The sequence below is a fragment of the Propithecus coquereli genome, unplaced genomic scaffold (assembly GCF_000956105.1).
Source record: "Propithecus coquereli isolate 6110/MARCELLA unplaced genomic scaffold, Pcoq_1.0 Scaffold67, whole genome shotgun sequence".
NCBI lineage: Eukaryota > Metazoa > Chordata > Mammalia > Primates > Indriidae > Propithecus > Propithecus coquereli.
This window is the reverse complement of record NW_012152729.1, coordinates 3,861,829-3,889,591: the sequence shown is the minus strand read 5'-3', so window position 1 is coordinate 3,889,591 and position 27,763 is coordinate 3,861,829. Positions and strand designations below refer to the sequence as shown.

Here is a 27,763-nt window from a genome sequence, read left to right as displayed (position 1 = left end):
GAGTCACCAAATTATCTAAATTGGGAAAGTCAAAGCAGGCATTATTAAAAACTACACCAAACAAAAAAAGGAAAGAATATCCCAGGAAAAGGGAGATGGATAGTTATTCTACCCAGGAATCACATTTGAGAAAAGCTAGCATGGTAGTTAAGAATAGAACCTTTGGTGCAAACAGACTAGATTCAGTCCTACTTACTTAGGTGATCTTGACCGTATTCTTTAATCCCTTTGAATCTCAGTATCTTCCTATGAGGAGAGCTGTAATTGCACTTTCAGTGCAATATTCTCTTTTGGCGAACGCTGCCCTGGGTCTGTTTCTGTCCTGTGCCACCTTATCCTTTTCAGCATGCAAGTATTTTTGTTTTGTGGAATATATTTGATTCTCAACTATTCTTTACTCCAAGGAAAGCTTATATAATGCCACAGACACTGACAGCCAGGAGACAGCAAGAGAATGCTATGTACTATTTTGCCAGTTTTGTAAAACAGTTTAATCATCACCCCTCTTCCTCTACGGAGAGTTGGGATAGAAGGCAGAGCTGGAAGCACACAAGCAATACTTCTGTGTCAGTCTGCTTTTTACTTTTCTGCCAGCACTTCTCAGAGTGATTTCACCAACGGTGCCCAAGCTTGCCTTGTGCATTGTTGGTGAGGAGAAATTCTATTATTAGTCACATCCCACTTCCCTGCCCCTGGGGGCTTAATACCTTTTGGGGGGCAGGAGATAAAACCTAAATGTTTACAAATTAAAACATCAGCTTTAAGAGCCTTTGTCCTAAATGTGGAGCTTTGGGTGTGAATCCTCAGAATCCACTGAATGCTGCCCCAATGGTAATTATTATTAGGGGAGACACATAAACACATTATTAGAAATTATGACACGATACAAAGTAAAAAAAATTCAGTTTATTTTTCTTGTGTCATGTGAAAGACTACCGAGAGCCATGCTCAGTAGCTTACCTTTCCCAGTCATATACCAGCTCATCTGGCCCTCATGGAGGTGACAGAGCAGCCCAGAGCCTCCAGCTGAGAAGTGTGTTACACGCCCAGGACACTGGGAAAGATCCCTGTTCTGCCATCACTTTTAAGCTAGCCAAAATCAGCTTTGCTGAGGCAACGGCTCTCTTATTGAGGACGCTAGTCCTGGAAGGCTTCTCCTTCGGCGAGCTGCCAGCTCGATCTTCTGAACCAGGCTCACATCCCAGGGATGGGTTACAAAGCTGATGACAGTGCCCGGAACCTCACTCCCCACACGGCCCACCCTCCCTGCTCTGTGGATGTAATCTTGCAAGGTGAGGGGGAAATCATAATTGACAATCAGCTCCACATGGATGCTGTCCAGGCCCCGAGAGGCTATGTCTGTGCAGAGAAGTACATCTCGGGAGCCCTTCTGGAAGCACCGGAAGATGCCTGCCCTCATTGAGGCTGGCATTTGCCCCTGCAGCCTTAAGTGTTGGATTTTGTGGTCATCCAGAATATATCCCAGCCAGTTCACAGTGCTAGAGCTATTACAGAACACCAGGACAGCTCCTGAGGGTCTAGTCCTGTGTGCTTTGTCATGATGCTTGAGGATCTGCACCAACTCAGTCACCTTTTCTGCTCCCTTCAACCTCATAAATGTCTGTCTGACATGAGGCATGATACAGTGGAGCTTGGAGCTGGTGATGGTGGTGAGAGAGTCTGGGCTGGCAACCTTACTCAGCAACTGGCCTACACCTTCAGGAAATGTGGCTCCCACCAGCACTAACTGAGCTTTGGGATTGAAGAGGTCTTCCAAGTCAGTTGGGCCTTCTGCTATACGGCTCTTCTCCAAGATGTAGTCCACCAGTTCCAGGAAGCTTTCATCCAGCAGCGTGTCTGCTTCATCCAACACCAAGAAGGAGAGCTGGTCCAGGCTGATCAGTCTACCTTTCAGGGCCTTCCACAGAGCCCCGGGAGTGGCTACTAGCACATCTGCTGAAGACTGTTTGGACAGCTGCAGCCTCATCCTACGCATGCCACGGCCTCCCATTAGTTCTTGCACCTGCAGGCCCAAGGAGCTGCCCAAGGGCTGGGCCACGGCCCGCACCTGTTCGGCTAATTCTCGGGAAGGCACGAGGACCAGGCCTCGGGGAGCAGGGATATGGCGGGAGTCCAGGCTTGGCCGGCTTGTCAGGCTTGGCCGGCCCACAAGCCGTTGAAGCAGCGGTAATAGGTAGCTGAGAGTCTTGCCACTGCCGGTTTCCGCAGCGCAGAGGATGTGGCGGCCGCGAAGTAGCGGGGGGATGGTGCTGGACTGCACGGTTGTGGGCCGAACCACTTCGGGAGCAGCCTCCTGGAGTGCGCGCAGCACACGGGGCTCCAGACCCAGATCCGCGAAGCTGCCTTCCTCGGACGAGAGGTTCCGCAGCGCTGGCGCCTCGCGTTGCGCGCGCTCGATGGAGAAGTGGTCCCGACGCGCGCGCCGACTCCTCCAGCCACGCGAGGCGAGCGGCGCGCACTCCCAGCGGCCCAGCGTGAGGCGCGCCGGCTGGTTAAACTCTGGCCGCCGCGCCGAGACCAGCAACGGTCCAGGTCGCACTAGCACCGGAGTCCGGCAGCTCCGCCGCCTGCTCTGCAGCTGTTCCTGCCGCCGCTGTAGAGCCACCGGAATGCGCACCACCGGCAGGGGCTCGTCCGGACCGCGGACAGCCAGGTTCCGTCGGGGCGCCAGGAGCAACCGAGTCGCGAGCGACAGCACCCGCAGCCGCTGTGCTAGAGCCATGTTCGCTTTGGTGAGGGAGAGGCGCACAGCAGTGACGTCACGGACGCGCCGCCGCCTCTCGTACGGTGGCTGGCGCGGCTCAGTAAGGCTTGAGGAGCTGGAGAAGCGTGAGGAAGGAGGGAAAATCTTCAGAGTTCAGCTGCGGGGTCTGTAGGTTCGTACACCGGATGGCGACTTCCAGACCTGGGCCAACCTTGGGGAAGGGAGCGCGGTGGAGGCAGGATCGGGGCCGGCGATACGAGGCGGCAGTGGGGCCTTGACCCCACGGACCAGGAGGGCGGAGTGCCTCTGGCGATGGAGTACCTGGTCCCCGCGATTCTTCTTTGTCGTTTCTCATTGTCCCTTGATAGCGTGTCCAGTGTGGGGCTCCCCTAGTAAACTCCGAGGGTGCGGCGATGTTTTCCCAGATGTGGTCCTGCACAAGGTCTGGTAATACGTGTTTTGAGAGTCTGAATGAATGGTCGGGCCTAGGAGCCCAGACAAGGGTGAAGAGTCAGAGATCTAGGCTCACCGCCCCCGCACCCCGCCCCTCGCCCCTCTGGCTGAGAGCCAAGTTTGCAAACAGGTGGCCTTCATCTTACTCTCTCGCAAGTGAGAGGTAAGGTCTTAAGGCGTTATTTCTAGTAGAGTCATCTCTTCTTCACACTGTTTTCCTTCCTTTTCGGCCAAGGTTTACTCTCCACTCTCTTGTCACCCCTCCCAACTTCTCATCCTAAATTCACCACTTTTGCAACCCGCTCACCTCCACTGCCTTCCCCATGAGATACCTAAGTTGTTTGAATAGCAGTAAGGAGGGTCCTGCTATCCCTATGAAGTGATTGGATATGTGGCTTATCTCACATAACCCTGTTCAGGCAGAATATTTTACTTGAATTCAGATTTTCAGATTGTAATTAAAAAAAAAAAGAACTACACTATTCGTACTTCTTGAACAGATCTGAAAAATGGGTGTCTGATCTTCTCTGTAGTTTGTCATGCTTGGGGTGGGAGATAAGGTAAATGTTTATGGATTAACTACCTAGGAGGTTCTTAACATCTAAAGAAAGGGTTTTATTTCCTCAAATACCATTATAAAGATTACAGACTTTTAAAAGTACCATTGTGATACATGAGTAAACTTTTTGGAGAGTTGCCAGTTAAACCAGTGAAGGAGAGAGTTTTTAGTAGTTGTGAGTGAACAGTCATTGGGTATAGTGGTGGTTCTAGATGAGGGTGATTTAGCTCCTCTTCCCTCCCTCACTCCCCAGGCCCACATACAGATTTGACAATGGCTGGAGACATTTTTAGTTGTCACGTATGGGGAAATGTTACTGGAAGCTGTTCAATGTCATACACTGCTCAGGACAATCCCTTACAAGAAAGATTTATCTGGCCCAAAATGTCAGTAGTGCACTGTTGAGAAACTCAGGTGGAGCATGAGGACTAAAGAGAGGCTGAGGTTACCACAAGTACTCTCACTTCACATAGGCACATTTGTCAAACTCTTGCACTGGCCCTGTCCCATCCCCAGAGTCTACAGTAGGCACAATGCTGCCAATGTTTGTCATGGTCTTAGGATCGGGAACCTATGGCCTCTGACAGTCATAAACACAAGAAGGAGTGATTGAAGAGGGTGAAGCTGGAAAAGAGATGTTTAGGGAGAATGATCTGTTCTCTTGTATTTGGGGAATGTGCCAGATGGAGGGATGAGATGAGCTGTGGGGTGTATTATTCCAGAAGGCAGAACTAGAACCCATGGTGACAGTGAGGCAGATTCTGAACCTGATACAAAGAACCACTGTGGCAGCTACGATTGTCCAGATCTGACTTGAGAGTGCTGAGTTGTCCGTCACTGAAAAGTTTATGTATAGACTGGATGACCACTAGTTGGTGATGTGATTGAGGGGAACTGATATAAAGGATACCCCAAGATTCTGTGATTCTATGCTACTTTTATGATTCTTTCCAAGAACTCAGGGCTCCTTGTTCTAAATACAGTAGTTCCTTGATGTGTGACCTGATAGATTTGATCCATTTCCATGTGGCACTGTTTTTCAGATATAAAACAAAGAATTGCTTTGCACCAAGCCAGAATAGATACATTGAAGAAATCGTCAGAAAAAAATAATAGGTATGTATGTGCCTTTGGGTTTCATTCAAATATTCAGGGCTGGTAGCTGGATAGTTTATAGCTGCTTCCTCATTACACTTGAGCCTTTACAATGTGATTACCTCAAAATCTCACAGGGGTAGAGTTTGACCCTGTCCCATTGTCCTCTGCCCATGTCCCTAAATTTCTTCTTGTCACTTCATTTGACACTGCCTAAGGCCCTTCTCTTTTCCTCTTGCTCATAATAGACATTGAGTAGCTTCCAGTTGTCATTCAGACACGTATTATTGGCAATGCTTTAGAAATAGGAAGGGTTTACTTATTGTGAGAAAAATGTAAGCTCCTGGAAGCAGGAGCTTGGTATGTTCCTTGGATCTCAGTTAATAGTTGTATAGTCATTCCTTCAACAGATATTTCCTCAGCATCATGCATGTACCAGGCACTGTTCCAACAGAGAGCAAACAGACAAAAATCCCTGCCCTCGTGGAGTTTCATTCTGATTTAGTTGGTGTGGGGTAAGGCCTAGAAATTGGTGTTTTTAAAAACCTCTCTGGATGAGTCTAATCTCTAGCCAGGTTTGAAAATCACAGTTGTAAATGAAGCACTTTGGGAATTTTAAGGCAATGCAAAAATAAAAAGTGCTGTTAGTATTCCTTCACTGTCCCTCCATTTTCCTACCTGTAGCAGCACTGTGGTACAGGTGCTGGCCATTCTCTCTTCAGCCCTTGCCTGGACCCGTTGACCCCCTTCCTACCCCAACCCCCTGCCTCTTTCTTATCTTTGCTCCCTAGTCCATCATCTGTTGCCTGAGCAATCTCACTAAAGCACAGCTGTGGCCATGTCACCCACTGACTCAAAGCCACTGCTGAATCCCTGTTGCCTACAGATTATCTTCTAATCACTGTCCAGATCTGGCCCAACTTCAACTCCTGCTGCTTCCTCACCTGAATGTTGTTCACTCAAGTGATGACTCCCATGCACATTGGGTAAAGGGCTTGTAGTCCCTTTCTGGGCAAGGAACGGAATGGAGTAGTTGTTCGTCTCCTCTGAAACCAAACTCGAGGGAGGGCGAGGCACTTTCAGTGCACGTTGGCTATGCTAGAGCCCATCTGTGGCCGAAGCATGAAGGGAATCATAGCTTTCTTTGCTCTTGGCTTGTTAACTTTCTTTCATGTCAAACACTAAGCACCTACGTTATGCCAGGTTGTGTGCTCTGTGATGAGGATCTGGTGGTGAGCAAGGCACAGTGTTTGCCGTCACTTTGTGGTGAAGGAGGCTGATTGACAGACAGTTATTTTTTTCTTATACTTTCCATGCCAGGACAGGAGTGAGCTCAGAGACGGTGCCTTTACCCTGTGTTTGGGAGATGTGGGTGAGAGAAGGCTCCCTGGAGGAGGTGACGTCTGTACTGAGGTTCTGAAAGTCTAGTGGGAGTCAGCCAGGTTGGGGAAGAGGGATGTGACTCCTAGGCAGGGGTGGCCCAGGCTGGGGAAGTAGAAATAAATTTAGACTATCTGAAGCTTACCATGGAGGAGTTAATAGGGCAGGAGGCAAGTGATGAAAAATGAGGCTTTCATCTTTGAATGAAGTTTAGGGAGCAGACCTTATTTGTGATGTGAAAGAGTGTAGACTTAATTTTAAGGACAGCGGGAAAGGCTTTCAGGAATGGAAATAGCACATCCTAATTTGTGTGTAGAAGTCCCCCTCTTGCTGCTGGAAGGAGCGTGGATGGGCATGATGAGCCTGGAGGCAGAGAGAGGCTGGTTTGGAGACTGTTGTCCTGGTTCAGCTGATGGATGACGGCAATGATAGAGCCGAGAAAGTCTTTGAGGTCAAGAGCTTAGTTTTTTCCATATCTTTCAGCTCACACACTGCTTTGATCTTAAAAGAGTTAATAGATGTTTGTTGATATGATGGTAGACATTGGAGTGTGTTGACAGTGTGAAAGCATGATGATGGGAGCAGTTCATACTTATTAAGCTCTTACTGTATGCTGGGAACTGTTGTGCATCATGGAATTTACTCTTCACGGCATCTGTCCTGACGTAGATTCTTCTGGAGCCTCATATTCCAGAAGGAGAAGCTGAGGTTCGATTGAGTTAATTAAGCTGCCTGGACAACAGCTGGGATTCCAGCGAAAGTCTGTCTGATTCCAGAGCTCAGGGTCTTAACCATGAAATACTATATTGCCTTTTTCTCTTACAAATATAGTAGATCATTTTAGTTTTTTCTCATTCACACGTTTTGAGTGGGAGATTGGATAATTCTCTAAATATTTAATCCTAGTTGACTTTGATTTTAAGTCTAAACTTATAAAGGCATTGCTTTTTAAACAGGGTCTTAGTCTGTGGGGAAATTGACATGGAAGGGAATGGTAAAGTTTTTTCCGCTCACTGTTTTCCCTGAATAGTGTCATGTTTAATCTGAAAGCATTATAATTAATGGGATTGTGATATTTGCAGATACCAGGATGAAATCAATTTTGTCAGACCCAGACAAAATAGGTCTGCGAAGGCACAAAGAAGAGGGGGCTCGTGCTTACGTGTCTGAGATAAGAACTGTTTTCAAGGGATTTCTACAGACTCCTCAAGAAATCCCGTCACGTCTTTCACAAATCTCCTGCTTTGCATGGTTTACAGGTTTTGCACATATAGTTATATTTGTATGACAAGGTTTATCACTAGACATTCTTCAGGACTACAGTGATTCAGATAATATGCTCTCAAAATCACACTTGTTCAATAATGCCATCTCTACCCATGAACCAAGGACAACTCTGGCCTTGAGACCCTGGAACCAGTGAACTCTGTTTCTAAGCATCTTACATGAACCTCCCCGTTTGCCAATAAATGCCTCCTTTTACCCTTCCCTCGCTGGATGCACGTGTCATTTGCCATTCCTGCATCCAGAGGGTTGTAATCCTCTTTTCTCGTTCTTAAATGCACTCAGAACATTTGGAGATATTTTTCTCTAATGTCTTTTTCATTGATTGACAGGACATTGTGTCCCTGTAAATAAGGTTACTGTGTAGGAAAGAAATTGGGAATAATGGAGGAGACCTGCCCTTAAAAGGAATGGCACAAGAGATTGAGAATGAGTGACTGAAACAGTGATCTGGGCGTGACCTGGGGTGAATGGCTGTAGCAGTTACTGGGAAAGGCATGGGGGCTGTCTAGTTCTTCTGAGAGGCACCTTCTTGGAGGCAGGACACGTCAGGCAACTCTGACAGTGTGCCAGAGGGAGTTCCCAGACCAAACACCCTACGAGAGGGTGTCCTCTCAGCCACCAGAGAGGTGAGTGTTCAGTCACACCTCACAAGACAGCCAGTGACGGCCAGGTACTGGACTCAGTGCTAGAAACCTGGCGGTGAACTAAGCAGCTGTGCTCCTGTCCTGTGGAGCTTGTTGTCTTGGTGGTCTAGAGAGGGGGCTGGAGGTAAAACAAGAAACCCCGCCAGTCAGTGTGGACACATGGATTGTAACTTAGCCATAGAGAAGTACAGGGTGTTGGAAGGGAACGTGCAACCAGGGACCTGAAGATGATTATATTAATAGAGATGCAGCTTCACAAAGGGGCATTCAAGGAGAAGGGGCCCTTCAAGGACAAGGGGACCCTGGCGTAGGTGTGTGTGAGTGAGTCTGGGAAGGTGTTCCAGACAGAGAATTGCAAGTGGGCAGGCCCCAGGACAGCAGAGAGCTTGGTGCGGGAGACTGTAAAAGGCGGCCAGGGTGGTCAGAGGGAGAGGGGTGGGGAGGAGGGCAAGATGGGGTTGGAGGGTGGGTGGGGACTGATCCTGCAGAGCTTTGTGGCCGTTGGAAGGGTTTGGAGATTTGTCCTAAACTCAGTGGAAGCCATTGAAGGGCATCAACGGGGGAGAGGTATCAGAGCTGCCTTTCTAAGGTGCCATGCTGGCTCTTGCGAAGAGAGGGATGAGAGAGGGGGCAAGGGTAGATTCGGGGAGACCCATGAGGAGCTGTGCTGAGGTCCTGGCAGAAGGTTAGCACAGTTCTCAGCTTTCAGATGGTAAAAAGAAGAAAAAAGAAAGAAAAAGAAAAAAGGTGGCAATGAGGTGTCTTGGTGCGAGGTGGTGGTGGTGGAGATGGAGCAAAGCAGGTGGATTAGAGTTTAGGTTCGAAGGTTACTTCAACGGGAATTCGTGATGGATTGGGTGTGGGGAGTGTGGGTTAAGGGTAACTGGGGGAATGGAGGTGTATAAATGAACTGGGAGAGAGTTGGCTGGTTAACACCACTCCCTTTAGACCTTAGATCAGAGATTATTTCTCAAAAGAATCTGTCCTCACCCCTCACCGGTCCCTTCCCTGCTGAGACGAGCTCTCAGAGTCTCCTGCACCTGCTCCTTCGTGGTGCTGTGCACAGTTGTACTGTCACACACCTTTTAAACTTCCTCTCATACAGCCCTGCCTTCTACTGTATTATTTTTTCCCCTTCCTAGTTCTACATGTAGTGCCAGCCACAGTACCTGGCATATGTCGAATGAATAAATGACAGAGAAGGAGGCTTGGGAGAGAAGATTAAGACTTAATTTTGTCCTGATTTAGTATAAGATCCCCACAGGACATCCAGGGTGGGTTGTGTCGTGAGCAGTTGGAATGAGTAGAGATACTTTTGGAGATCACCAGCAAATAGCCAATATTTTAATTGGTGGGAGTAAATAAATTGGTGAGGGAGAATGTGTGGAATTAGAAGGAAAAGGGCCAAAGACTAAGGAGGAATTTCCACATGTGAGTAGAGGAGATGAAACTAGCAAAGGAGACTTTTCAGGAAGGGACAGAGGTGGAAGGAAAACCAGGAGTGTGGGGTCAGGGGAGCTCAGGAAGGCTCAGTCATGTCACATGCTGTTAGCAAAATAATGTGCTGTTGGTGAAATAAGGATCTAGGACATCAAGCAACTTTCAGGTAATTGGTGTCTTTAATCAGAGCGGTTTTGATGAGTGGCAGAGGCAGAAGCCAGGTCGGAGGTGGGGAGACAGTTTCACTAACTCTGAGCAGAGAATCCTTGTCCAGCTTTGTGATTTCTTTTTCTTTTTCTTAGAGAGAAGGTCTTGCTCTGTTGCCCAGGCTGGAGTGCAGTGGTGTGATTATAGCTTACTGCAGCCTTGAACTCCTGGGCTCAAGCAGTCCCGTCTCAGCCTCCCAAGAGGCTAGGATTACAGCACACTGGCTAATTTTTTTATTTTTTCTAGAGACGAGTTCTCACTATGTTGCCCAGGCTGGTCTCGAGCTCCTGGTTTCCAGTGATCCTTCTGCTTTGGCTTTTCAAAATGCTAGGATTACAGGAGTGAGCCACTGTACCCAGCTAGCTTTGTGACTCTTTAGATCAGTGGTCCCCAACGTTTTTGGCACCAGGACAATTTTTCCATGGATGGGTGGGGTGCCATGGGAATGGCATGCGATGGGGAGTGGCTGTAAATACAGATGAAGCTTTGCTCTCTCGCCTGCTGCTCACCTGCTGTGTGGGCTGGTTCCTAACATGCCACAGACCAGTGCCCAGCCTGGGCGTTGTGGACTGCAGGTTTAAATGATACCATATTTAGTTAGAATAAATAATATTAGCAGTAATTCTCTTTGAGACATGGGATTTTGATTTTCTTTGTTTTTTTTTTTTCCTTTGTGTTGGCTCTACTTTCAGAATATTTCTAGAATGTGACCTCTTCTTACCACCTTCATTAGCAGCTCCCTGGTCTGAGCCACCATCATCTCTCTCAGTGGTTACTGAATCACCTTCTAACTGGCCTTCCTGCGTGTACTCTTGGTCCCCACAGTGTGTTCTTAATGCCTTAATGAGGTCACGTGAAAAACATGAGGCAGATCATGCCACTCCTCTGCCTAACAACCCTTTACTGGCTCACTGCATGCAGAGCTAACAAAGCCCTTAGAGTGTCCTACAGGCCCTATGTGATCTGACCGTTGTATCCTATCTTCTCACTGCTGTTACATCATGTATTTGACTTCTTTTATTCTCCTCCAATCCTATTGGCCTTCTTGCTGTTCCTCTAACACACCCGGCAGGCTCCTGCCTGAGGGCCTTTGCACTAGCTGTTTCCTCTGCTGTGCATTCTCCCTCTAGATACCAACTTGACTAACTCAAATCTTCACTCTGATCTCATCTTCTCATTGACACCTGCCTCAGCTTCTCGAAAGTTGCAGCTCATCCACAGCACTTTCACTCTCCCTTCTCCCTGTTCTTTTTTGTTCTATAGCATGACCAGTTTCCCAATGTACTATATCATTCATTTATTTATTTGTTATGCTCGTTGTTTTTTGCCTGCGTTCTCCTGCTAGAATGAAAACTCTGCCAGAGCTGGGATTTTTGTCTATTTTGTTCTCTAATGTATCCCAAGAGACTAGGACAGTGACTGGCACAGACTAGGCACTTAATAAATATTTGTTAAATGTGCATGTATCCTTTTTATGATGAGAGAAAAGGAAAACAAAATACTGTGTGTTGGAAGGAAGATGGCAAGCCTGCCCTTGATAACAGAAGAATTTCTGACTCTTGTTCCCATTTGTTCAGGTGTGGCAGAGGAGGCATGATTGTGAATAGCCTCTCTCTGTGCTACCACAACAAGCTCATCTTAGCCCCCATGGTTCGGGTAGGGACTCTTCCAATGCGACTGCTTGCCCTGGATTATGGAGCAGACATTGTTTACTGTGAGGTAAGGGGCTCCTGATTTTCCTGGGAGGGTGTTTCCACAAGTGTGGCCTCCCCGTGAGTGTGGGAGTGGTGGGGAGTTGGGGAGACAGAATGGGAACTCACTTTACGGGGGCTCACTGAAGGCTGGAGAAGATGGACACATGTGGCGCTGATGAGTTCTGTGAGTCCTGCTAAGTCCCAGAAGCCTGGGTAATGTAGAGTGTTCTGGGATTTTCTGGGCCAGGTGGGTAAATGAGCATCATGTCCCATCACTGCCCTGGACCCTCTAGGAGTTAATATACATTCAGTAAATGAGTGAATGAACTCAGCAGTTAGATAGAAGAAGAAAAGGACCAGGTTCAGGCCAGAGAAGCTGGACGAGGTTGGCATTGGTAGCTTGTAGGCCAGTACCTATACTCATCAGCTGCTCTGGAGAATATAAGGCTTCAGATCCAGGTTCCTCAAGTGTCTACCAGGAAAAATAAAACTACGGGAGTATCTGATACTGGATAGTGAGGGAGCGCGAGCAGTTGTTCTCAATTGAGCGTGTGTGGGAATTATCGGGGCAGCTTGCCTGCAATCTGCAGTTCTCATATGATCCCCTAGTGGGTGTGGGAAGTTTAACACAAGCTACCCAAGTGCTTTAGATATTTCCATCTGTAAAAGCCACAGGTCGGGGGACAGGTGGGGAAGTGACGTGTGTATAAAATGGCGATACAGGGGATCCTTGTGGTGATGGAACCACTCTGTTTTAGCTGTATCAGTGTGACTATCTGGGTTGTGATACTGTGCTGTAGTTTTTTTTTTTTTTTGAGACAGAATCTCACTGTGTTGCCCTGGCTAGAGTGCCGCGGCGTCAGCCTAGCTCACAGCATCCTCAAACTCCTGGGCTCAGGTGATCCTCCTGCCTCAGCCTCCCGAGTAGCTGGGACTACAGGCATGCGCCACCATGCCCGGCCAATTTTTTCTATATATTTTTAGTTGTCCAATTAATTTCTTTCTATTTTTAGTAGAGACGGGGGTCTCGCTCTTGCTCAGGCTGGTTTTGAACTCCTGAACTCAAACAATTCGCCCGCCTCGGCCTCCCAGAGAGCTAGGATTACAGGCGTGAGCCACCGCGCCCGGCCTCTGTGCTGTAGTTTTGTAAGATGTTCCCATTAGGAGAAAATGGGTAAAGGATACCCAGAATCTCTCTCACATTGTTGCAGCTGCATATGAACCTACAATTTTCTTAAAACGTTTAATGAAAAAGAAAACCACTGGGTAAAGAGAAGGGAGAGCTTAAGAAGGGACTTGGGAAAATATACCCTTATGTACTGGATGTGTGTGTTAGGGGACAGGAGTCAATGATAGAAGAGGTAAAAAACTGACAAAAATGGGCAAATTAAGAAGAGTGTAGGCCAGGTGCGGCGGCTCACACCTGTAATCCCAGCACTTTGGGAAGCTGAGGTGAGAGGATCACTGAGGCCAGGAGTTCAAGACTTGCCTGGGCAACATAGTGAGATACTGTCTCTATTAAAAAAAAAAAAATTAGCTGGGCATGGTGGCACATGCCTGTAGTCCTAGCACTTGCGTGACTGAGGCAGGAGGGTTACTTAGCCCCGAGAGTTGGAGGTTGCAGTGAGCCATGATTGTGACGCTGCACTCCAGCCTGGGAAACAGAGCAAAGACCCTGCCTGTAAGGGGGGAAAAAAAAGAGGAGTGTAGTGTCAGGGAAGGCAAAAGTGAGATCTGTTAACTATGTCAGATGATGCAGAGAAATCCATTTGCAAAAAGACCAAGTAGGTATTTGATTTGAAAATCAGGCAGTTGCAGGACAGCTGTGGCACATAGACGTGAACACCCACGGAGTTAATGGCTTGAGGAGGGGACAGCAGGTGAGGAAGTAGAAACAGGGCTGCCAGCTTCAGGAATTTAAGAGGTTGAGGAAGAAAGAGCGTACAGGCAGGTAGCTTGAGGTGGAGGAAGCAGGGTGCAGGGGCTTTTTAGATGACTTGCATGTTGTAGAATAAAGGGAAGGAAGGAGTTAGATGTGAGGGGAGGCCGGAAGATTTGGGGGACTGGGGATGATAGGAAAGGCTAGGGCTTGGAGGGGACAGGATCCTTGACAAGGAGGTGGGACCTACCTTCCTCTGAGATGGGGAGGGGCCAAGATGGAGAGGGCAAAAATGATGGAAGGGAGGGAAGCCAAGGGGTTTCATGCCTGAGAGACTTGTTTTCTGGGATGTAGGAAGCCAGTCTTCTGTTGGGAATGAGGGTGGCAGGAGAGAGGTAGGGACTTGAGGAAAGTGGAGAAGTTTTGGTCCTGTTCCCGTGGGGACTGGAGACTGGGAAGTTTGCCTGGCAGCCAGGTCTGCACAGTGGCATTGGTTTGCGGCGTCTTGGGGAGGAGAGCTGAGAAGCCTCAGTATGAGGGTGTGTCCATGCTGGGGATGGGAGTGTTGGTATCTGCAGCAGGGCGGGGACAGAGGTTTGGAGGGTGCTGGCCAGGTGAAGTGGGAGGGAGGGAGAAAGGAACTGTGTGTTCTCCGGTGGTATAAGGTGAAAAGCACAAAGGGAGGTTCCAGAGTTCAGGATCACAGAGGGCCAAGCCCTGACTCCTAAGCAGTTTGTCAACGTGAAGGTGAGAATGTCTGGGAAACGTGAGATGGAATGTTAGTACGCCCATAAGCCTTCCTGGCTGCTAGAGCATGTCCTGGGCGTGGAGGAACCTGTTTCCAGGGGCCAGGCCCTATGGCATGTGCGGAAGCTCACTGAGCCAGCACTCGGGCCTCTGGTTGCTCAGCTGTGGGTTGGGTGTAGCCTTTCCTGGCCAGCACTCTCCTTGTCCTCCGAAAAGTCTCTTAGATTTGGAAGGGGAATGGGAGGAGGGCCTGTGAGGAGTCATTGACTCAGAGCCAGAGGACTGGGGACCACAAAGGACCAAACCCCTGGCAAGTTAGACAGCCGGTACCTTTCTTTGCTTGTGTTGAACCCCTGCCACCCCCCACCCCGCACAGAACAACGTTGGCTCCTCATCCACTTCGTCCGTATTTACCCACAGGCTTCTGTGGGATGACTGACCCCAGAATGGAGCCCGCAGCTTCTTCCTGCTGTCCCCCTCCGGCTCTGTCCAGCTGTACTTTCCTATGAAAGGCTCAGGGTAAAACGATCCTTCTCGTCTTTACTCGGCCTTTGCATACTGTCTCCATTGACTGTTTGCTTACTCTGATGGCTCTCCCTGTCCGTTGGATTAGGGAGACAACTCCCTAATCCTGCGCCTTTGGTAAGAGTTGGTCCATTGCGTGCTAGCCCTTTATTTTCAGGTTCACTTATGCCCTGACCGTGGCCATCCTGCTGCTTTCACCTGTTGGACCAGGTGGTGGTAAGGGCTTCAGGCCTTTAGAACCATCGGCTCACCTGGGCTCAAACCTGTTCTGGACAAAATTTTAAGGGTTCCTAAAGTTGAGGAAAAGGCAGTTGTGCCGACATTAACATATTCACCTCCCTGGACTTCACTTTTCCTGTGCAGGCAGCATTTTTCTGAGACTCCAGAAAGTGGGCTTGTGTTCACTGGGAGATAGATGGAGTGAAACGTGAGGATGGAGGTGAGTCTCTCACAGCACAGTGTCTGTTCTAGTCAGCCACGCTTCGTGTATAGGCCAGGGCGTCAGTCTGTGCTAATGTGGGTCGTGGAAGCTGGGCAGTGGGAACAGAGCTGCCACAGGAAACAGAGCTGACCTCCCAGGTTCCAGACTTTCCATCAGCTAATTTTTTGGGAATTCTTAGGGTTGTTTTCAAGCCCTTTGGAAGTTAAGGGCCCAGGATTTATGTGATGACTTTTAGTATGTGACCCTTCTAATTGGGCAAAGCTTGGTTGATTAGATAGTCAAATCACCACCACTCCCATGACCCTGCCTCAGAGGACCTTGCATTTTCTATTGGTGTGTGTGTGTGTGGACCACACTTTCTTGGTTTTTTTGCATGTCTCATAATTTTTTTGAAAACTGGACATTTTAAATAGTATAATGTGGCAACTCTGGGAATCAGATTCTCTCTCCTCCTTAGGGGATGTTGTTGTTTGTTTGCTTAGTGACTATTCTTAACTAATTTTGTAGAGTTTCTATTCTTTGTCATGTGTGGCCAATGAAGTTTCTGCTTGGTTAGTTTAATGGTCAGCTAATAACGATTGGACAGATTTCCATAAGTGCTTGGAACCAATATATTTCCCAGTCTTTCCTGAGGGTCTTGCCCTGCTTTCTCCTGCTTGAGTCCCTACGGAAGCTCAGCCTGGCTACTGAACTTCTCTTCATAAGCAGAGGCCATTCACACTTTCCCACAGGTCCACTTGCCTTTTGCCTGCCCCTGCAGCTAGGATCTCTGGCTGCAGGGGTTCTGAGTTGGGCTCTGCCCATCCCTTGGGAAGCCACACTGATTCTTGGGGCTTGGATGCCAACTATGTGTCCACACTGCTTGGTGTGATTTGTGGTGATTTGTTTCGTCAGGCCTGGTGGACATTAGATACTTGATGTCCTCAGTTTTTCATGGAGGGAACAGCCACAGAAACACCTAGAGCGTGTGCTAACCTAGATGGTAGGTATGCTGTGGGAAGTCCCATGGAGGCCTTGAGGAACTTTTGGCCATGTTAGCCCTGATGTTCCCATGACTGAGCAGAGGTCGTCATGCCCACCTGACTGAGGTTGTGACTTGCTGAGGCTCGTAGGGAGTCAGTAAGGGGAAGAGTACCAGCAGGGAGAGTCTCTTCCTGTCGTCTTCTCACCCCCAGAATCCCTGGGCATGAGCTCCTGGCCAGTGTGACAGGAGCCTGCCTCTTCTGACTTGTCTTACCTGTCTGCTGTTAGGGTCACTGAACAAAGAAGACCACTAATCACTATCTCCAACTAGGAATTAGAGATTCTCAATCCTCCGGGAGTCACAAGCTTTCCCTCCATCTTGATGATACTGATTTTGAAGAAACTCCTTTTTGCTTTCTTTCCTGAGTCTGTTTGACTATCTCCAGAGTTGGGGAGCTCACCCCTTTTAGTTCCACATAGTGTCACTCATGTTAGGATGGGGATTTTAGACTTTTCTTTCCTTTGTTCATCACAAATATTCCTCCCTGTGCTTTTAGTCACTGGTCCCAGTTTTGTCCTTGGGTGTTTCCTGGGAGCCCATCACGGCCTGCCCTTTGCCTAGGGATGAGGTGGGATATTCTTTGAGGGGGGTGGGCTTCAGCTGTGACCAGTAGGTGAGGAAAATGTTCAGGTGGCCACATCCTGGGTGAATATCTTCTCTCTAGCTCTCTGAGTGGCTCATCCTTTCTAGGCCCCAAGTGTCTCCAGGGTCCCTGGGAAGAGCATCTAATTGAGCATGGCCCACTCAGACCCCTACTTGCTGTGATTGGGTAGGGTGGATAACACTACATGTCCCCAAAGCTGTGATTTGTTGTTTGTAGTAGGATGACTAGCTAAGCGGTCCCCGTCAGGTGTGCCAGTGAATGTCCTCCCCCGATGCTGAAGGTCTACGTGTTCAGGACTGACAGGTGTCCTCTGATTCCTCTGCAGGAGCTGATCGACCTCAAGATGCTTCAGTGCAAGAGAGTTGTCAATGGTGAGTGCAGTCCTGGCCCCAGGATTGTGTGTGTGCCCTGCTGGGTTCAGGCAGCACTACCACTGCCCTTGCCTGGAGTGACAGTGTCCTGCCTGGCAGCATTGTGTAATTTTGGAGGTCTCTTGCTCCCTTGAGAACAGTCATTGCTCTCCAGAGGCCACGACAAGAAGCTAGATGTAGCCAGCCACGATGCCTCACACCTGTAGTCACAGATACTCAGGAGTTTAAGACAGGAGAATGGCTTGAGGCCAGGAGTTCAAGACCAGCTGGGCAATGTTGTGAGACCCCATCTCAAAAAAATTTTTTCTAAGTTACCTAGATGTGGTGGTTTGTTCCTGTAGTCCCAGCTACTCAGGAGACTGGGAAGGGAAGCCAGGTGTTCTAAACCAGGCTGGGTGGTATAGTGAGACCCTATCTCTTAAAAAAAAAAAAAAAAAGAAATCCACATTTAAAACAAGCTAAAAATGCCTCCTATCCACAGGCTTGCTGGCACAGAAATTGCCATGTGTCATTGTACTGGAGGGACCCTAGGAACCTGAACCTTGGAGTCAGGTTGGCATCTGCGCTGGCCCTTGCTCAGCCTCCTGGTAGATGTGTGACTTTGTGCAAGTCACATGACCTGTCTCTGTCTCAGTTTCTTTATCTGTAATGTGAAAATTGTAATCCTGGCTTTACTTAAATTATGGGGATGGAGTGAGGATCAAATAACATAAAAGATGTGTAATAATTTTGCACACCTTAAGCTCTGTGCAGATGTAAGTGATCGTGATGAATTGTGGTTTTGCTTATACTTTTTTTTAATCTGAATTTCTACAGTGGGACATTTATACTTTTTTGTTGAGGTGGATTCTGCTTTGATTAGAATTCTGGTGTATTCCTTGAGGTTTTTGATGTACATGTATTTGTGAAATCTTAATATAATTGCACTCGAAGTTATGATTGAATTTTGTGTAATTGTTTTTAAATCTATGTTTTCTTTTTTGTATTATGAAAAATTCAATATTCTGGATCTATATAACCTAGAAAAAGAAAATCCTCCATAATCCCATACTTAAAGTGGTAATCACAAAGAGGAGTAATGTCTATTTTTTTAAACATATAGTACGTAATGTATATGTATAAAATATGACATAGCCAGGCATGGTGGCTTGTAATCCCAGCACTTTGGGAGGTTGAGGCGGAAGGATTGCTTGAGGCCAGGAGTTCGAGACCAGCCTGGGCAATATAGTGAGACCTTGTCTCTACAAAAAATTAAAAAATCATCCAGGTGTGCACCTGTAGTGGTGGTGTATACCTGTAGTCCCAGCTACTTGGGAGGCTGAGGTGGGAGGATCACTTGAACCCTGGAGTTTGAGGCAGCAGTGAGCTATGATTGCACCTGTGAATAGCCACTACACTGCAGCCTAGGCAACACAGTGAGACTTTGTCTCTGAAAAAAAAAAAAAAAGAGAGAGAATAGTATACACCTAGGGTCCCTTCTTTTCCCTTCAAGGTTATACTTTTGCTGTTTTTCTTCAGGACTTAGGCCAGGTTGAACTTGCATCTTAATTGAGTGGCCCCTTGTGTTTGTGTTTTATTGCAGAAGCGCTCAGCACTGTAGACTTTGTTGCCCCTGATGACCGAGTGGTCTTCCGCACCTGCGAAAGAGAACAGAACAGGGTGGTCTTCCAGATGGTAAGAGACCCCGTTGCTGAGTACCCTCCTGAGGCTCACCGTCCCCTGGGATTTGCTGACTCATGCCTGTGCCGGGCCAGTGTTGATGCCAGAGCTACGTTGCACCATGTTGGCTTCCTGAAAACTCCTTTAATGTTTTCCGAAGATCTGCCCATGAGTGATTATGCTATTGGAGACAGTTTATGGATGGAGATCAAGCTGTCACAGTCTGTTACATGCCTCCATCCTCAAACTAATTTACTGAATGATAGGCATTATCTGTGTGGCATGACTTTTATATCTATTTTTTTAATCCCTAGCATTGCTTATTCGGAACATGGACTTTGTTTTTATGTAGTCTGTATATATTTCCCATAGAATGAAATTAGGTTTTCTCGAGAGCAGTTAAGGTTTATGTTAGAGTTGTAATGCCTCTGTAGCTCTCTTTTCTTGGCTTTGGGCATTTCTTGGTGCTTTTTCAGAAATAGCTCCTGAATGATTTTTAGGTTTTTTAAAAATATTGGTAACAGCGGGCAGACGTGTGATAAAGCAAACATAGCAAAATGTTAATTGTAGAATCTAAGTGGTGGGTATCTGAATGTTCACTATAAAATTTTTCAACTTTTCTTATGATTGAAAGTAACCACAGCATTGATGACATTTTCTAGGCCCTGCAAGTCTACCTTTTTCTGCAGGCAGTGAGCTAGTCCAGTGAGCTAGCTGTTCAGGAGGAAGCCAGCCTCACATGTGTGTGTATGTGTGATGCAATGGATGTGTTTGTGCATGCGTACCTGTGTCAGGGCAGTGGTTGATACAGCCTCTTGTGTTCCCAGGGAACATCAGATGCAGAGCGAGCCCTTGCGGTGGCCAGGCTTGTGTAAGTTCCCCCTCTTCGGTGCTGCCTTTGTTTCTCCTGTGAGCCGTGAGGCCATAATGTTACTGGTGACCTTAGAGGTGACCACCCTTCTACCTCCTAGCCCATTACCTTCTGTTTCCAGGTTGAGAGTGCCTGGTTTCCTTCTCTGTGGCATCCAAGGACTGTAACTCCAGTGCCCAGATCCCAGAGACCCTCTGTGTGTGAGGGGGCTTGTTTGTTAGTGTTTATTCGTGATAATATCATGACTGTGAGTCCTGAGGCTTTAACTCTCATGAAGTATATGTAAGACTTATTGCTTCCTGAATTAAAGGCAGGAGAGTGCTATGGATAAAGTGATGGGCTGGAAGTTAAGACAGAATTGGGCTGGAATTCTGGCTTTTCTCCTTGTTAACTGTGTGACCTTAGGTACGTTACTTAACCTCACTGAGAACTTAGTTCCCTCATCTATAAAATAGTACTACTGACTGGGGGCGGTGGATCACGCCTGTAATCTCAGTTCTTTAGGAGGCTGAGGTGGGAGGATCTCTTGAGGCCAGGACTTCAAGACCAACCTGAGCAACACAATGAGAACCTGTCTCTACAGAAAATAAGGAAGTTAGCTGGTCATGGTGGTGTGAGCCTATAGTCCCAGCTACTTGAGAGGCTGAGGCAGCAAGATCGCTTGAACTCAAGAGTTTGAAGTTGTGGTGAGCTGTGATCATGCCACTGCATTCAAGCCTGGGTGACAGAGTGAGACTCCATTTCAAAGAATAAATAAATAAATCCATAAATAGTACTACCAACCTCTGGCATAGGGAAGGGTAAATGAAATAGTGTGTGTAAATTTCATTTTCAGAATGTGGCACATAGTGCTTAGTGTTAGCTACTGTTATTATTTATAATACGAGTGAGAAGGAACTTGGGCAGTAATTGCTGCTGATCTCAGACCATTCACTATGTATGTATGAAAGGATGGAGTGAAGCGCTTTCTGCATCTGAGAATTGTTTGGACTAAGCCAACCATGCAGCCCAGCCAACAGAGGTGGTCCTCTAACTCCCACCAGCAGTGGTGCTCTGGGAAAGGGCTCTTGTGCTTGTGTCACTTTTCTGCATTGACGAACAGCTTTTACTACCTCAGTCAAAACTGCAGCCCTGGGATCAAGTTCAGTGTGCCCGTCACTCAGTAGTTGAGTTATCTGATGCAACTCCAAAGGAGCAAATCTTCTGCATCTAGCCCGTTATAGATGTGTGCACACATTATGTCTTTCCTCTGGAGCTCTGCTCGGATGAGGCAGTTGCACATTTTAGGGACAGGTTTCTTTCCCCTTTTCATCTTCTGTCATTGAGGGTTGGTGTGTTTCACAGGGCCAGGGGCACAGTAGGATCTTCGTGAGCACAGACCCATCCATGCCTTTTACTCTGCCTTCTTGCCTTAAATTGAATATTTATTACCTTTTCTCCTTCACCCTTTTCCAGAGAAAATGACGTAGCTGGTATTGATGTCAACATGGGCTGCCCAAAAGAATATTCCACCAAGGTAAACTGATTTCTTTATAGTCCTCACAAAAATCGGATGCAGATTAAAAGAGGCTACCGAGACATGACAGTGAAGTGTGATGCTCGGCTCCGGACCGCATTCTGTGGTAGATGATGGAAAATGCTCCAAAGAATATTGTTAGATGAACTGGCAAAACTAGAATAGAGATCATAGTAGATTAGGTAAAAATACTGTATTAATGTAAATTCATGATGTCGATAACTCTTCTGTGGTTATATAACAGAATACTCCATTCTTAGAAAGTACACACTGAAATATTTAGGAGTAAAAGTATAAAAAAGAGCAAGAAGATCATTAATAATCGCATCATTAAGAGATAACCATTGTTGTTACTGTCTAGATTTAACCGGTTCCATGCATTGGTGGTTTCCATTTGCTGGGGCTTTTGTTAGAGTTTGACATGGGTTTGGGTCCTCAGGACTGGGACATTGTTGCTGGCAGAGGAGAAGGGTCTGGACAAGCATTGTAGGTTGTGTACCTCTGAGTGGCTTTGCTAGTGGTGGGGGTATCTCAGTGAGTGTTAGGTATGATAGGAAGAAGGTGCATTTGATCTCTTTTTAGAGAAAGACTGATTCATTTTTTGTTTGCTTGTGTTTTTAAGAGATAGGGTCTTGCTCTGTTGCCCAGGATAGAGTGCAGTGGCCTGATCATAGCTCACTGCAACCTCAAACACCTACGCTCAGGTGATCCTCCTGCCTCAGCTTCCCGAGTTGGTAGGACTAGAAGCATGCACCACCATGCTGGCTAATTTTTCTACTTTTTGTAAAGGTGGGGTCTTGCTATGTTGCTAGGCTGGTCTCAAACTCCTGGCCTCAAGTGATCTTCTCACCTCAGCCTCCCAGAGTGCTGGGATTACAGGTGTGAGCCATGTGCTTAGCCAGATTCATTATTTTTTAAGGGCTTGGGAGATGGTGGGATTTAATTTATTAAGACACCGAGACCTGGGTAGGGAGTGGGCAGTCTTAAAAAATAAATTTTATAGAGCCCACTTCCAAATAGATCTGTGGGTTTTGTCAAAGGGAGAGAGATAACGTCTAAAATTCATCAAACTCCAGTCCCAGATACTGTACACATGGATGCTGCTGCCTTTCTGCTTGGTTTGGAGATGTGCCAATTGCCACTGGGCGAGTCCCTTGGGGGCGAGTGCTGGAGTGGGGCCAGGTTGCCACACTAAGTTGCCATGCTGTGGGGAGTGCAATCTTGCCCCAGGGTGTAAGAAGACCCTGTGTGTGTTTCTCCTTAGGGAGGAATGGGAGCTGCTCTGCTTTCAGACCCTGACAAGATTGAGAAGGTAAGTCTTACATGGGGGAAAGCAGGGGTCCTCAAACACAGCTATGACCTGGAGTTGTCCAGAACGCCTCCTCTCCATCTCCAGATTTACTGGAGTCCACCCAGTCTCTCCACCTGGGGCCTGGAAATGCTTTAAAAAGGTTCTCAGTAAGTTTGTTGTGCAGCCAGGTTTGGGAACCCCTGTGCCAGCTTACAGCAGCCTGGAGTTCCTTAAAAGCCCAGAGCTAGGGACGTGGCATCTGAGAGCCTGGGGGTCCTGAGGACTCAGAGCCTCCTCTGCATCACCTTGCTCCCTTCTGGGATGATCAGGAGAGGAGAGGCCAGGCCACCTTGGTGAGGACAGCCTCAGTGGCTGTATGTGTTTGTGGGCAGGGGTGTGGGGGGTGGATTGGCCTCTCTGAGGAGCTTGATGAGAGCAGCAGTGAGTCCCCTGCATAGTGGCAGACTCCACCACCAGCCTTTGAGAGCAGGCCAGGGTCGGATGAGGCAAGCTGAAGTTAGTCTCCTTCTGTTCCCTTCCCTTGTTGATTTTGTAGCCAGCTTAATGAAGCCCTGGGGACAGGTTGGCATTTACCACCCAGTGTTGTGCACTGCCAGGGTCCATGGGGATGACGTTTTCTGCTACAGCATACATACCTTTTGCTTTTCTCTCCCAGTCTACCAGCTCTCTCCTTGTCGCTCCTCTTAGCTCCTTTGTTTTCCTTTCTTTCATTCTCTATCCCCACTTCCCTGTCTGGGCTTTAAGCTTCATAGTGCCTCCCACAGGCTAGAGCAACCTGGGACTCAGTCACCACCAGTAAGAGCTGCCATCGTTTTTGCTGGCTGCTGTGTCAGCCACTCAGCCCTGTGTATTCCTCCAGTCCAGCTGTCTCTGGGATATGGGAAGAATGCTGTGTGTGTTGGCTCGGTGCCTCTTCATTTTTCCTGTGTGCAGCCACAGATACTGTACCTCTAGTGCCTCTATAATGTACCTCTAGTGCCTCTATAGTGTGCCTACAGCGTGCCTCTATAATGTGTCTTTTGTTCCCTAAACCCCTTGAAGTAGACAGCGTAGGCATTTGTTATCTCCATTTGATCAAGAACAATAAATTAAAGCAGAGAGAGATAAAAATAATTTGCTCAAGATCATGTAGCAACTAAGTGGCAGGCAGAGCCTGCTTTCAAGCTGTACTCCTGTGACTTATAACCTAGCATCGGTGCCCCCTCTGATGGCATCTCAGGTTTAAGGTGCCTGAGTATAGTTTATAAGTGTCTGGCCACAGTTCAATAGGTAATTCAGTGGCATTCTTTAGAAACCTCTAGTCAGACCCTCTGTGCAGGATGGAGTGGAAGTGCAACTGTGGATGTCAGACTGGTTGCCCCACTTGGGAGAGGGGCTCAGCAGGAGGGATGTGGCTCACCACATGTGCATACAGGCACTTCCGTTCTCCTCCAGCCTCCTGGCTTCTCGGACCCATGCTGTCGGCTGTGTCCTCTCCACTGCCCTTCTTTGGATGAGGCAGATTTCATCCATGAGGCAGCAGAGACACACTGCACCTGAGAAGCTCAGTTCATTCCACTGCTTCTCTGGTTGGGCACTTAGATGGCCAGGTAGAACCAGAGATGGGTTTGCCCCCCAGATAGGAGGTTGTAGACTTGCACAACAAAGCCAGATGTGACTTAAGCGTAGGGGGCTCGATTCATTTCAGGCCCAGATTGTACTGACAGGCTGCGTCACCTGGGTGACAGATCTGTGGGTCCTTCCAGGCTTGGTATTTTAGGCGCATGGTTCCATCTGTGGGAGCATCTAAGTACCACCTACAGAAATTTTCTCTAGATAAAGATGCCTCTTTGGGGTCATGAAAAACTTTAGAAATACATAGCAATGATGGTTGCACAACATTGTGAATGTAAAGAATGCCACTGAACTATACACTTAAAAATGTTTATGATGGCAAATTTTCTTTTATATATTTTACCCCAATTTTTAAAAAGGGATGCTATCTGTTGAGAATTTTGAATACCCTTGGGGTGGGTAGGGGTGGAGAAGGGTGTATCACTCTCTTGAAAAAACTTCTACCAGGTAACTGTGATGTACCCTCCTTAAATTAAAAACCTCAGTTTTATTTTTATTTATTTATTTAATTTTAATTTTTTAGAGATAGGGTTTCAATCTGTTGCCCAGGCCGGAGTGCAGTGGCATGATCATAGCTCACTGTGACCTTGAACTCCTGTGCTCAAACGATCCTCCTACCTCAGCCTTCCAAGCAGCAGGGACTAAAGGCATACTTAAAAATTAGCCACCATGTATGGCTAATTTTTAAAAATTTTTCATAGAAATGGGATTGTGGTATGTTGACCAGGCCGGTCTTGAACTCCCGGCCTCAAGTGATCCTCTCACCTCAGATCCACAGTGCTGGGATCATAGGTGTGAGTTACTGTGCCCAGAGGAACCTCAATTTTATAGTATAACTCTGTAATATCCTCTCTCATCCCCGCCCAAGATTCCCTGTGCACCCCAGGAATCCCCCTATGCATGCTGCACTTGGGCCAGGGCTGACAGTTGGCAGGTCTCACTGATTTCCAAGCCTACACTTTCCCCTCCTCCCATCTGCCCTCTCCCCTACAACCAGGAGAGCTAAGGGTTCTGCTTTTCCTACAGTGACCAGTGGATCTGGTGGGGCAAGCCTGCCTTGGATAGGTGAGCTGTTACTTTACTGAGATGTGAGCTTGGCTCTGGTCCTTTCCCTCCAGAGGCTTTCACGCCACAGAGACGTGGTGTGACTTAGATCTGGAGAGCTGGGTGTCCAGGAGAATTTCATGCTAGAGCCTGGCCAGAAGACAATCTAGTCCTCTTTCTCCTCAGTGTGATCCTTGCCAGTGGTTAGAGCTTTAGCTTACCTAATTTCCTTCCTAGTCCTTAACACACTCAGGAAATGAACAGAAATACTGAAGATGTACTTGGATAAAATACACCAAAAGGAAGTTCTGCAAGACAGAGAATAGGATCAGACCAGCTTAAATCACCAAATATCAGAGGATTCTAAGTGAGAACTTGCAAGGCAACTTTCCAGAGATGTTGCTGTAAACCTGAAGGGTAGAACTAGAGTGAGAATTTTTATTCTGTTTCCTGATGGACCTGGCAATCTTCCCCTTAAGGGTTACGTGTCCCTTTAAGGCCTGCCAGCGTGACCCTAGGACTTCAGGCCAAGTCTGCCTCCTGGGGTAGCACCTGGGGACTGTTTCTTCTTGCCACTCCCTAGCAATTGTGCCTGGGCCAGCAGGTCCTGTCTTGCTCATGAACCGTCCACCTGTCAGCCCAGCCTCGTGGTCTGATGTTTTCTGCCGTGGCCTGCCTCAGCCTGTCCCTTAGAGAAAGCCTTCCTCTCCTTATTCTTGCAACCTAGCTCTCTGCTGCCCTCGCCTGTCTGGAAGCCACACTGGCAGCAGTGCTTGGTGTTCCCCTGCTCTGCTGCACAGAGATCCAGTGCTTGGAAGAGGGCTCTCGGGATCACCTTCCCTCCATCTTTCCTGGCCTGAAATGTTGATGAAGGCAGAAGATAGCAATGCCACAGACGTGCATTGTCATCTATACCTCTGTTGATCTCTTGATCTCGATTCTTGTGTGGTTTGGTCTTGCTACCTCCCTGACACTTTCCTGTGTGACGACTTGGTCTTTCTTGGAAATCTTTTGCAATTACTATGCAATAAGCACTTTTTCATATGTTGAATATGTTGTCTTTTCCTTTGCCAGTTTCACTCCTGTGTATTTGACTACCCTAAAGAGAGGAATACATGAGGACAGGGCCCTAGGCCCTTAAAGGCCTTCCTGCTCCCTCAGTCAGCAGGTCCTGGGATAGCACTCAGGGAACGTTGCCTTCACCCAGGAAAGAAGCTGTCAGCCGTGTGTTCTTAACTGGGGCTAGATCTCAGAATCAAATTGTGTGTTGGGCAGAGCCTTTTGGAAACACACATTCCTAAGCCCTGTATCTAGAGACTCATTCAGGAAATAATGGGGTAGAATCCAAGAGTCAATATTTCTTTAGCTCTCCAAGTAATGCTAATGTTTGCCCTGGCAGAGGCTCACTGTGTTCCACACAGACGAGCATGCAGATTTATTCATTCCCTTATATGTATATTTAACAAATATACACACACCACTATGTGCCATGCAGGGGATCGCTGGTGCTGGGGCTCTAGCGTAGAACAAAGGCAGACCCCTTGCCTGTGGAGCTTACACAACAGACACATACATGCACTTGTGCATACTAAGCAAACTGTTCATGCCAGTGGAATGCACAGGTCTGTAGCAGAATTAATTAATAAAAGCAATGTGGTGGTGTGTTCCAGAAGAGGTAGGTGCTCTTGTGTTCTTCTTTCTGCAGATTCTCAGCACTCTTGTTAAAGGGACACGCAGACCTGTGACCTGTAAGATTCGCATCCTGCCATCGGTAAGGATGGTGTGTTACATTTGAAGGTCCATTCACCCTGGTGATGTTGGATTTGGGGATATATGAATGATTCTTGAGGTGCTGAATTAGGTTTGGAGGAGAGGGTGGAGTTGAGCCTACTATAGGAGGTGGCGGCTTTTCTGGGGCTTCGGTAACCACACTGGACGGTCTTCTTCCCCAGCTAGAAGATACCCTGAACCTTGTGAAGCGGATAGAGAGGACTGGCGTTGCTGCCATTGCAGTTCATGGGAGGTGAGTGGTCACCTTTCTAGTGACTGACCGGTAGGGAGGTCCCCAGCCATCTTAATGATCTTTCCCCAGACCTCAGGTGACAACAACTTCTCTTCTACAGATTCAGCAAGCCTCTGCCTTGCTGTGCCTTGCTCTTTACATGTCCCATGAGTCCTGAATGGGCTTGCATTTTTCTTTGTTTCATTCATTGAGCACCTACTGGTGGTAGGCACTGAGCTTTAGAGACACAGAGAGACCAAGAGGAAGGAGAAATGCCCCTACCCTCAGGATGTGTAAATGGTAGAGTTTGAGTGATTTTTGCTCAAAATTGTACCATGCAGCCAGTAAGTGGTGGAATTAGAATTCTGACCCTGAATTTCATTTTCTTCCTGTTGCATTGAGCAATGGCTTCTTCCTTCAATGACCCCAGGCAGATTGCTATTCTTTTAAAGGCACTGCCTCTTTAGTCTGTCCTTGTTGGACTGCCAGCTGTCTAAATAATTACTTTCAACAGTCCTTACATGTGTAGCTGCTGTGCTCTTTGCTGAGAACTGAGATGTTTCCGAAGGCTACCCCCAGTTTCCTAATCAAACTTGCTCCCTGTGTCCAGGATGTCCTTTTGTACAGAATCCTAGGTTAGTAGACTTTGGCCAGAGTGACTTCTCTTCT

At 47.6% G+C, this 27,763-nt stretch overlaps 2 protein-coding genes across 2 annotated transcripts in view; one reads left to right on the top strand and one right to left on the bottom strand.

Annotated features, from left to right (window-relative positions):
• Nucleotides 1-1,066: 1,066 nt before the first annotated feature.
• DDX28 (DEAD (Asp-Glu-Ala-Asp) box polypeptide 28) lies at nt 1,067-2,743 on the bottom strand. Its single transcript, XM_012660534.1, has one exon. The coding sequence runs from the start codon at nt 2,741-2,743 to the stop codon at nt 1,100-1,102; it is 1,644 nt and encodes a 547-aa protein (XP_012515988.1). The 3' UTR covers nt 1,067-1,099.
• A 90-nt stretch (nt 2,744-2,833) lies between these two features.
• DUS2 (dihydrouridine synthase 2) overlaps nt 2,834-27,763 on the top strand; it is a 34,561-nt gene continuing 9,631 nt past the window's right edge. Inside the window, exons 1-10 of the mRNA XM_012660533.1 lie at nt 2,834-2,897; nt 4,781-4,853; nt 11,368-11,509; nt 17,031-17,076; nt 18,659-18,750; nt 19,563-19,606; nt 21,062-21,122; nt 22,387-22,434; nt 26,798-26,863; nt 27,045-27,115. Of these exons, the coding sequence (XP_012515987.1) occupies nt 11,384-11,509; nt 17,031-17,076; nt 18,659-18,750; nt 19,563-19,606; nt 21,062-21,122; nt 22,387-22,434; nt 26,798-26,863; nt 27,045-27,115 (554 nt within the window). The 5' untranslated portion in view covers nt 2,834-2,897; nt 4,781-4,853; nt 11,368-11,383. The remainder of the gene's footprint in view (nt 2,898-4,780; nt 4,854-11,367; nt 11,510-17,030; nt 17,077-18,658; nt 18,751-19,562; nt 19,607-21,061; nt 21,123-22,386; nt 22,435-26,797; nt 26,864-27,044; nt 27,116-27,763) is intronic.

Coding starts and splice junctions, on each gene's coding strand:
- DDX28 (XM_012660534.1), bottom strand. CDS start 2,743: ATGGCTCTAGCACAGCGGCTGCGGGTGCTGTCGCTCGCGACTCGGTTG.